Source organism: Notothenia coriiceps, unplaced genomic scaffold (genome assembly GCF_000735185.1).
Source record: "Notothenia coriiceps isolate Sejong01 unplaced genomic scaffold, NC01 NC01_scaffold00028133, whole genome shotgun sequence".
Classification (NCBI taxonomy): Eukaryota; Metazoa; Chordata; class Actinopteri; order Perciformes; family Nototheniidae; genus Notothenia; species Notothenia coriiceps.
In genome coordinates this window covers 294148-305282 of record NW_011360834.1, presented here as the reverse complement: position 1 = coordinate 305282, position 11135 = coordinate 294148, and the positions used below count along the sequence as shown (strand labels likewise).

Here is an 11135-nt window from a genome sequence, read left to right as displayed (position 1 = left end):
CTGCAGCAACATCCACAAGGTTCACCTGGGAAAGAGATGGGAGAGGAGAGAGGTGAATACAGTTCTCCGTTCAGGGGGGAAATTGCCTCCTTCTGAATAAACAAACAAACAATCAGTTTTCTTCCTCACTCAGCAGGCACCAAACATTGAAACTGCCTGTGGATGGTGTACAAAATCACAAAAGGGCATCTGTGTCTTTCACAACATTGTCCCACTAAGAAGTATTGAATCACTAATTAATCAATGGCAAACAAATGGACTTGTTAAAAGCAGGATTTCCTTTCTTGTAAACTGAAAACATATCAAAGACAGAAATAATTTAATATCAGTTTGTTTCTGAACATCACTTCAAGATGGATCCTTGGTTTGGTGACCAGATTAGTTGAAGGGTTGTTGTGACATGAATCACATGACACGCTGGTTTATGGATTTCAGAGAGATGATCTCAAAGTGTTTCAAATGAAGATGAGGCAAAACAGTTCCAAAACTAAAAGTACTCTTTACACAGAATACACATTTTTGGAATAATATACAGCATGTCATATAATAAATACATTAACCTGTTACTGGTAAAGTTATATCCATTATAGCACATCACAAACAAGTTGTTCTCAAATTCAAGGAAGAACTTTAATTAATTTAAAACGGGGAATTTTCATTTTAATCAATAACTGTTGTGATTAATTAAAATGGTAAATGGACTGTACTTATATAGCGCTTTATCCAGTCTTTAAGACCCCTCAAAGCGCTTTACATACTACATGTCATTCACCCATTCACACCCATTCATACAGAGCAGTGGACCTTACTCTAGGACCTAACATTCATACACATTCACACACCGTTGGCCACGCCATTGGGAGCAACTCAGGGTTAAGTATCTTGCCCAAGGATACATCGACATGTTGACTGCATGGGCTGGGATCGAACCCACAACCTTCTGGTTGAAAGACGACCACACTCCCTCACAGCTATATAAAAATGAAGGTTTGAACATGTGAAGAACTGGAAACGTGTTTGTGTAGACTGTATATTTAAAGTAGGCTACCCTGTTGGTGTGGTGTGACCAGGGTCTGACCCTCCGCAGTTCTCTCCATATTCTATCACTTCAGAGGCCGCGTAGTTATACGATGACAGAACATCAGAGAGACCGACCGAAAGGACTACGGGGACGTGCCAAGCATCCGCGCGCTCTTGGTGTGAGGCCGACGCCCCGAGAGGAGCGTCAGCCAATGATAATACCGATTGGCCCTCGAGATGAGGAGGAAGGAGGGGGCGAGACTTCAAATACATTTCCACTCAGTCTGCAGCTCCCCAGGACCTGAACCAGGAGTCAACAGGTCGGCAGTGTAAAGCGGCTGAATTCATTGACTTCGACGAGGGTTAAGCTGTTTTTGCCGTCTCCATGTGTTTTTAGGATTTAAAAAATGTGGGGACAGCACTTGCATTTGAGGTTAATGTTAAAACCAGCTCTCCATCTGTGAAGGCACCATGGATAACCTGCGTTCACTCTGCTCACCTTTCAATATTGAAAACTTTCAACATGTCTCCGTGTGCTTTCAAAGAACTTTCAACTCATCTAACGACTCTTAGGATATGCTGTGTTGTGCAGAAGTCTCTTGCTCACATTTGAGAGGGATTTTCCAGTAACAGTTAGACATGCGGAGCCAAGGTGTGTCCTGCCTGCTGCTGCTCTTCATCCATGTGAGCGCACCGGCGGAGGCGAGGAAAGTACCCGGGGGTAGGGCGCAACACCGGCGGGTGCAGCAGCAGCCCCCGGTGCAGAGGGAGCGTGTGGAGGGGACAGAGAGCTTCCCGTTAGACTTCACCGCCGTGGAGGGCAACATGGACAACTTCATGGTGCAGATAAAGAACTTAGCGCAGTCACTGTACCCGTGCTCTGCGCAGAAGCTGGATCAAGACATGAAGTTGAACTTTTTGAAGAATGATTCTGTGACTTGCAATGACGGGTCAGCAGCAGGGTAAGTGAGTGGAAAATGCGTGTAATCTTTGTCAATAACTAACATGGCACTGAAAGACCTGTTGGATATGTTGAAACTTTTCACCAAACGCACTTTGTGGCAGTTTAGTCCCCCACTGCCCTTCAGTCCCTCGTCTCTCAGGATGTCACCAAATTGGATCAAAGGACCAGATTTGAGGGGTGGGGGATGAGGGGGGAGAGAACAAACGCCAGAGATTATTTAAATGTAGTCAGAGGTATAAAGGATAATGAGTCCTAATGTTAAAATGTTATGTACAAATAAAGATGAAACTATAGGCTGATAAGACAGCAACTTACAATAACAGGTGTCTGTTTTTCAACAGTTGTATACAACCGCTCTCTTGGTTGCAGAGTAAACCACAGACAGATCTCAAAGATTGACCGCAGCTTTGACTAATTTGTCCCTTAAATTAAGATGAATAGGTTTATCTTCAGAAGGCTCACATGCCTCCACATCTGTATCACCACTGGATCACAGCAAGATCTCAGTTTAAGATCAAGACCAAGAGTCGTGCCAAGCATCCCACAATCATGCATTATTGTGATTAAGGGATTTTGTGTGACATGAAAGATCTTCAAAGTAATAGAAAGATATATTGCTTCTATGCTCATATAAACCTCAGTCCTTTTGACGGTATGGACTAAAGGGATCACGTGCATTTTGCAGGAGTAGGCTAACTACTCAATGACTCCTGTATCACAGCACCTTACAGGATTTGAGAGTAAATATTACAGTTTGATCAGTACAGAAGCTATGGAAGCAAATGTGGGAAAAGGATATGGTGATACAGTTAATAAGTTATACATTGGTTTTTTTATCCTGTGAAATTACAAAATAAAAGAAGGAAAAGTTCAACTGGGAAACAGTTGGTAAAAGATGTCTGTCAGTTGATGTATGTAAGTACCATCTTGTGGCCAAAATTAGTATTACAACAACAAAGAAACCTGTTTTCAAAGTTGAAAGATTAAGGAATTTAGAAAGATTATCCTAACAAAATCAGTTTTTTTTAATAGTAGAAAAAAAATGTCAGATCACAATTTGTTCCTCAATTGCTTCTCAGACAGTATTTTAAGTACTTTCCTGTATTGTTATATAGGTATTTGTGCGTGTGAATGTTTGACCAATCACAACAGAGCCGGCCAGCTAACCAATCAGAGTAGACTGGGCTCTGGTTTCAGACAGAGGGTGAAAAGAGGTGCTGCAGCACAGGCAGTATGAGGAAAATAAAGAGCTTTTTGAACATTAAAGCATGGAGAAGTGTCACATCAGAGTAGGTATTATACCTTTAGAAAAAGCTAGGCATTATTGGTACGCTTTAGTTAATTAACAAGTCCAATCTTCTATTGCTGAATTAAATAGTGTTGGGTATGAGGAATAGGATAAAGTCACCAATAAATTAAAACACTGAATAACGCAGACCTTTCCATACGTCACCCAAGCTGACAGGCCTGTGAGTGTGCGAGCTGCCAACAGCTTGACATGTTCTTTTTTTTAATAAATAACGATTTGAGCTTTTAAAGCTGCTAAACAGACTCCTACTGAGATTTTAAACAGTGCGATGGGAGCCAAATCTTTCATGTCAGCATCAAAGGCAGTATCCCTGCCGGGGAGGTTGTGTTGTGCCTGTGTGCATCTGTGTGTATCTGCACACGTATCACACTCATATTGATCTGTTTTACTGTTCTCGCGCAGGTATTACATCAAGGAGTCTAAAGGCAGCAAGAGGTGGCTGCTCTTCTTAGAAGGTGAGGACGAAACTGTCATGAACGTAGAGCTTAATGTGAAACACAACTAACCTGTTAACAAGTGTGTTTGTGTGTGTTTTAGGTGGATGGTACTGTTACAACAGGCAGACCTGTGACAGTAGGTATGAAACCATGAGGAGACTGATGAGCTCCACCAAGTGGCCACAAACCAGAACAGGTAAAAAGACACAATAAAACACTATATCTCACACACACACACACACACACACACACACACACACACACACACACACACACACACACACACACACACTAAAGCTTTGCCCGGTACGTGCAGCTTTTGCAAACTCTCCGCACAGAGCTTAAGCTTTCCCCAGTTTGAAAAAACGACCCCTGAATGAAGGAGATTCATAGACATGTTTGTGTTTCCTCTTTAGCTGAGTTTGCATTAATCTTAAGGAGTCAGACTCTGGTTCTTTCCCTCCGGCCTTCAGGGGACTCCTTGTTTGTTCATGGCTCCCTCTCCCCCCACGCTCTCTGTGTACACTGGTGGCCACAGAGCTCTTCAATGCCTGCATGTAATTGCTGACCAAAGCAGGGAAAGTTAATGAGTTTTTGACCGCAAGGGAAACACACATACAGACACACACGTCAGCTTATTAAAACTCACAACTGTACATCAAGGTTTGTAACTTCCCACTAGAAGTATTTAACCTTTAAGTAGCTTTTAACCCCTCTTAGCTTAACTAATGTTTTTAATGTGATCCAGAAGGTTAAGTAAATATGGCATCTATACCTTCTTTACTCTACAGGAACAGGAATAATGTCTCCACAGCCAGAGGAAAACCCTCACTGGTGGAACGCCAACATGGTGTAAGAACTCCTTTCTCTCCTTCTCTTTATAATATGTGTCTGTGTCAATCAATGATTTCATATCCTTGGCATATTGATGCTTTCTGGGACTATTCCCACATTGTGAAACTCTGTTCTGTTCCACGCAAATGTCATCATGATACGATACATCCATTCTTTGGACAGCGGTTCTATATTTGCTGATATAAATAAGTTTGCCACAATATGATTTTTATCAGCTGCCTGCGATCGATTTGAGACCATATCACATGCCAATTTAACACAATTTGTTACGTATCAACTCATAAAAAGTAACTTAAATACAATTTTACAAGTTCATATTATGAGCTCTGTTGGAAGGAGTTTTTTAAGGATGATGTGTATAGATGTGATCTTTGTCCGTCACACAGTCAGCTTGGTTTTATTTGTACAACTGTTGACTCTGTCATCAGTATACCTTTGATAAAAGATTTGAACTAGTGTCGGCCACAGCAGGGAGCCCCCAAAGACATAGACCACCAGCTTTAACCACTGATATATAAGGCATCTCTGATTTATCTTAATTTGATTGGAAATAATTGTAGGTGCTTCCTCTCTTCTTTAGCTTCATCCCGTACTGCTCCAGCGATGTGTGGAGTGGAGCCACACCGAAGACAAATCAGAGTAAGACTCAATAAATCAGTCGAATCACAGCTTGAAGATCTGGCTGAGGGTTTATACAGAACGACATATCGATGTCCCTGGAGAGTGGACATCAGAGGCTGTAGATGTTATACCGTTCAGCCTATTGTTTAGTTCTGGGCTTTTGTCGTGGGAAAGATGATTTATTTTTTCTCTGAAATCAGCTTTGACCATTTTTGAAAACCTTTAATAATAACCTGTTATAATTAGAAACGCCACAAACAATTGTGCAAGTGTCCCAATCTTTGATTTATAATCCCAGACTCTGACCATTCAATATCATAATATTATCTGTTTGATCTAGATCAATTTAATAATAAAAAAATGCAATAATGAAATAAAAAAATCATCGAAGTATTGCTAATATTCAAGTTGAGTGTGATTCATCAGTCAGGAGGACTTTTGATTAAATAAGAGCCTTTTGTGTTTTGCACCTGTAAACTGAGCACAGTTTTTTTTAAATAAAGAGCAAACAAATGTATCTACCTTATACCTGTTTAAAATCTCCTGTTTTTTGTATTAATACATCTTTAAAATTATAGGTGTAAACTACATCTCTCTTGTGCAAACTTCTCTGCAGCTGTGTAACATTGATGTAGTCAGAATGAGAAGTGTGCCATGTGGCTGTATGCTAAACAACATACAACATGTATGTTCTCAGGTGATTATGCGTTCATGGGCTCTCTGATCATAAAGGAGGTTGTGAACGAGCTGCTGACATTAGGTCTTGACAACGCCAAGGTGCTGCTACTGGCAGGAAGCAGGTCAGTGCTGTGTGTGTGTGTGTGTGTGTGTGTGTGTGTGTGTGTGTGTGTGTGTGTGTGTGTGTGTGGCCAACTGTATGTGTGTTAACCACAGATAAAGGCTCACCCTCTGACCCCTCTCTTCCTGTCTCAGTGCGGGCGGTACAGGCGTGCTACTGAACGTGGACCGAGTGGCGGAGCAGCTGGAGTCTCTGGGCCACGGGGGGGTGCAGGTCCGGGGCCTAGCTGACTCCGGGTGGTTCCTGGACAACAAACAGTACAAAATCACGGCCTGCCTGGACACTATCAGCTGTGCCCCCACCGAGGCCATAAAGAGAGGCATCAGGTAGGAGGGCACAAAGAGTTCAAAGACTGGTGGACGGATTAAGGGGGGTTAAGAAGTTTGAAAGAAACCCACAAAATGATACTCACCCTGTGTTACCTTACACTTTTGAAGAGCGCATTCCTCACATGCTTCCACGCTGATCAAAAAACTAAACAAGGATAACATTCTTGATGAATTGAAGTGAATGGGGTCTGCGTTTAAAAACAGCAAAACCATATGAAAACATCAGTTTATAAACTCGCACACACCTCTTGCAGGATAATCCAAGTCTCTTTTATCAAGTCTTTATGCTTCCTACACCGACACATGCATTCTAACCAAAATGTTATTATTCAAACACTCACGCTTGAACAGGGGTGCAACTTGTCAGTGTCAATCTAAAGTCAAATGAAATTTCCTAGTTGTAGTTTACGACTGGATAAATGAGACTTGGATTATTTGTGTACCAGTTTTCAAAGCAGCCCCCATTCACTTCCATTCATCAAGACATTTCTGATTTCTTCATTCACCATATATACAGATACCATTGTCGGGAGACGATAGCAATGTTTTCTTCAAGATTCCAAGGAAACACGGATGGAGAAATTGATAAACCAATGGACATTTAAGTGGGAAGGAATCATTGTAAAGTGTTGATACTTTGCAGGTACTGGGGCGGCTTGGTGCCAGAGAGCTGCAGACAGGCTCATGTGGGACAGGAGTGGAACTGTTTCTTTGGATATAAAGTCTTCCCCACGTTAAAAAGTAAGTGACAAAAACATCCAAGCCCCTCCACAGGTCTGATGTATTTGATAAAGATGGCAGGACGTGTTTCTCTTGAAGTCTGACCCTCTCTACTCTCAGGCCCGGTGTTCGTGGTGCAGTGGCTGTTTGACGAGGCCCAGCTGACGGTGGACAACATCCACCTGACCGGGCAGCCTGTCCACGAGGGCCAGTGGAGGTACATCCAGAACCTGGGACAGGAGCTGAGGAGCACGCTGCGGGACGTCCCGTAAGACTGACCCACACACACACACACACACACACACACACACACACACACACACCTGGAGAGGTCCAGTCTGGCCGGAGCCAGGCAGCAGTTCGGGGCTCAGAAGGTGAATGGTACCTCTCCAGCTACCGGTCCACACTCCGTATTTTTTTTGGTCCAATCGGGACTCGAACCGGCGACCATTCGGTCTCAAGGCCAAATCCCTACAGTCTGAGCCACTGCCACCAGCTATTGACAAATCAGATGGCGATAAATTCCTTAATTTGACAAATAAACTACCTATTTGTCACAGAAATGACAATAACCCACTTTGAATGTATCAAGGAATTTAAGTAGAAGTAGAAATATAGGATAGAAATAATTAAATGACTTTCATCAAGTCTTCAAGGGAAACTGGAGCCCCACTTTGATGAAAAAAAACTCTGAGCTCTGTTATGTGATGTTCAGGTTTCAAAACGTCGATGATAATTCAACCTTATGCTCAACAGCAGCAACTCATTTCAGAATATCATTTGAAACTTGAAGTTTGGTGTAGGATAATTATTTCATCACTTTCCTCACCGTAGGTCGATAATTCTGCCTTTTTTATAGCAACTATTAAGATGTACTAATGTTACTAAGATGTACTAAACGCATTAACTGGGAAATGAACCTCCTCTGTGGAAGATAATCATTATTTGTTGTGGACAAACTGTCACTTTAGACAACTAAAAAAGACGTTCCATGCGCTGTCAACTCTTTGGCAGGGTTAATAAAGGTCGCATATACTGTGTGTTTGAGAGTCTGAGGACGGTTATAATTAAATAAACTGGGAGAAGATGAAGCTGCAGAACTTCCTGTTCTATGGATTTTTTTTTCTTTTGCACCATGCCTAGTGTGAAAGTTTGGAAAAATAACTCTCAAACTTTATACCAGTACATTGCCGTGCAGCTGGCAGGCCTAACATATTCTATTCACAAACATCTCTTTATTTGATCAAGGTTTACAAATATTGGATTATTATTGGTCATGTCTATTTCCCAGCTCTACCATTTCGCCGTATTGAGCGGGAAATGAGCCATGGACTTATAGGGATACACAGGCTGAGCCGAGACTGGGTTAGCACTCTCTGCCATGGGCATGCTGGGATATGCTCTGGCCCTCTGAGAAGCAATAAGCGGTTTAAAGACAGGGGCTGATAAATAACAGGCAAAAAGCTATGTGATACTTTATTGATCCTAAATCTTCTGCTTATCTCTTTTGTCGTTTTTTTTCTTAGTCAGCTAAAGAGCAGCAGTGTATGACCATGAAAACGTTTTCTGATCAGCTACCTCGATAGTTAAAGGGGCCCTTATTATCATTATTTATTATTATTATGCTTTTAGGGGTTTTCCCTTTCCTGTAGTGTGTTACATAGGTTTTTGTGAATGTAAATGGTCTCCAAAGGTAAAAATCCCATCCCTCCAGAGGGAGTTTCTCTCCCACACACTCCCCCCTGCCTGAAACGACTCTATGGACTCCTTTGTTACATAGTGACATCACTATATAACACTCGCACTTCTATTGACTAGCGCCCCAACACATTGTATGTGAGAGGCTAAGGGGCAGTACATCTCTTAGCGCTTGACCAATCACAACTGAGCCGGCCAGCTAACCAATCAGAGCAGACTGGGCTCTGGTTTCAGACAGAGGGTGAAAAGAGGTGCAGCAGCACAGGCAGTATGAGAACAATAAAGAGCTTTTTGAACATTAAAGCATGGAGACATGTCACAGTAGAGGCACAAAATACGGATATGAAATCTGAAAATGTGCGTAATAGGGCCCTATAAAGTTTGGTTACAAATATATATGATATTACCATGAATAAAATAAATATGTTTAATGTGAAGAGTTCACCTGAAGTGATGTCTCCAAAGATGAGCGTCAGCAACACCACACGTGACGACACCTTTCGTGAAACCTTTACTACGTCCGCGTCGCCTCGTCCGTGGCGCGTGGACCGTGTTAAATAAACAAACATAAGATAATAACAACAAGCGAGGGAAGAAAAAAAACTTATCTCCCACGTATTGTAGTTGACCCCCACGTTACGTAGGATACGTGGGGGCATCTTGGTCCGGCCATTCGACCGGTCGAGATAACAGCAAATAGTTAGCAGATTTCTCCACAGGGCGGGGAATCGGGGATATATGCATGTTACACAACTTCGCGATCTGTAGATCCTTAGTACTCAAACGTTCACTACAGTCCTTCACTTACTGACTATGTTTAACACGGCCGAACATTACACCAGTAGACAAATCAATATCTCGTAGAACGCATGTTGACTAGTCACCCATTTTGTAACGGACCAGGGGGGATAACACCGCACGTAGACAACACGAATAGAATGACTATTCGACACTTTTACACACAAAGTGTCTATTGAGGTGTCGAACAGACAGACGTAAATGAGGAGTAATGTTTTTGCTGATGATGAACTGTGCAACCTAGTTTAACAGGACGCTGGAATGATATTTGACTTCTGTGAAGGTGGATGGTCGGAAGTAATCCGGGAAGTGTCGATACAGACATTTCACCGTCTCCCGAATGCAAAGGGGTGTAATTGTCGTCAAAGTAATAGGGTCACCGTTACTCGACAACATTTGGAATTCTATGTAATAGTGTACAGAGGGGCGTACGTTAATCGTCATTACACTCACACACAAAATTTTTTTTGTAGTATTTGACGAATTACAGACAGTGTTAATTGGTACCGTCACCTACGGACATTCGATTCTCAATAAACTACTATTGTTTTTCATAGGCATTATACTAAAGTAGGGGAGAATTATTGGGTAATAGACAACGACTTCTACTAGGCATGACCGGACTTCTTTCACGCATAGACCCAGGACACAGAGCACCGTTGGCTCTAACACACACACACCAGGTCATGAACTCCATCACCGTCGTCCTTGTCCTCCTTCCTACTTAAAGTTATTCGAAGAAATTAAACTAAAGCTCTTCTATAGAAGTGCCTAGAACGGGTTTCAGACAATTAGGTAGCCAGGGTCCTCCCACCTTCACTGTGGAGGACAATCGTATACTTACATCGTTTGGATCTCTCTAACAAATCCAGTAAAATGATTGAATTTTATACGTCCTTTTTCAGTCTACTGTTTACATCTCTATGAAACCTTTTTGTTATTTTTGTTAGCATCCGCTGCCAGACACAATCTATTCACAGAAACACTATACTCCCATGTTTCTATTAAAGTATTTTACAGTTTGATAACGAAGTCAGTATGGTACTTATTTCTTTTAGGAAATAATAAGGGTGTCGTCCTTCTAAACGTCAGCAGTGTGCGTCGTTCACCACTATGACGTTATTGTACTTCACCAGGACATGTTTTTTTTCCGTTCTATGTTTTTATTCATTTGTAAGATCGTACTATATTATTCATCTGTCCTGACTTGCCGACTTCCTTTGACATGGCGACCCCCCGTAACGTTGTTAAACATTGTGACCATAATAGGCCGAAATTACACACAACTCCCGTTTGAACAACGTGTTGTAGGGGTCGTATGTGTCTCTTTGTAGTAATCGCAGTACACACCTAAGGAGAAAGATGGTGAGAATCACCTCATTTTGAGGTCATAAAGCTATAGATGAAAATCTACACAAAAACAAAACGGAGGATTATATGAGGACCCCCTTTAAAACCCAGAGTATGGTGAACATTTTACGAATTGCTCACAGTAGTGTAAACCAACGAGACGGTCCATAGAATTTTACTCTAGTTAGTCTCGTAACGAATCATTTTGGAGTTTTACGTTGTTTTTCCTCTTGTT

The 11135-nt window shown here is 41.9% G+C and overlaps 1 protein-coding gene across 1 annotated transcript; it reads left to right on the top strand.

Moving 5' to 3' along the window:
- The first annotated feature begins 1340 nt into the window (after nt 1-1340).
- On the top strand, nt 1341-7326 carry LOC104958003 (protein notum homolog). Its single transcript, XM_010785698.1, has 9 exons — nt 1341-1982; nt 3696-3748; nt 3831-3926; nt 4522-4582; nt 5166-5224; nt 5904-6006; nt 6140-6331; nt 6978-7075; nt 7175-7326. The coding sequence occupies exons 1-9, from the start codon at nt 1660-1662 to the stop codon at nt 7324-7326; spliced, it is 1137 nt and encodes a 378-aa protein (XP_010784000.1). The 5' UTR covers nt 1341-1659.
- Nucleotides 7327-11135: the final 3809 nt, after the last annotated feature.

What these genes read in the sequence shown, in the direction of transcription:
- LOC104958003 (XM_010785698.1), top strand. Translation starts at nt 1,660, where the DNA reads ATGCGGAGCCAAGGTGTGTCCTGCCTGCTGCTGCTCTTCATCCATGTG. An exon ending in AATGACGGGTCAGCAGCAGG is followed by an intron (nt 1,983 to 3,695) that starts GTAAGTGAGTGG and finishes GTTCTCGCGCAG; the next exon opens with GTATTACATCAAGGAGTCTA. An exon ending in CACACCGAAGACAAATCAGA is followed by an intron (nt 5,225 to 5,903) that starts GTAAGACTCAAT and finishes GTATGTTCTCAG; the next exon opens with GTGATTATGCGTTCATGGGC.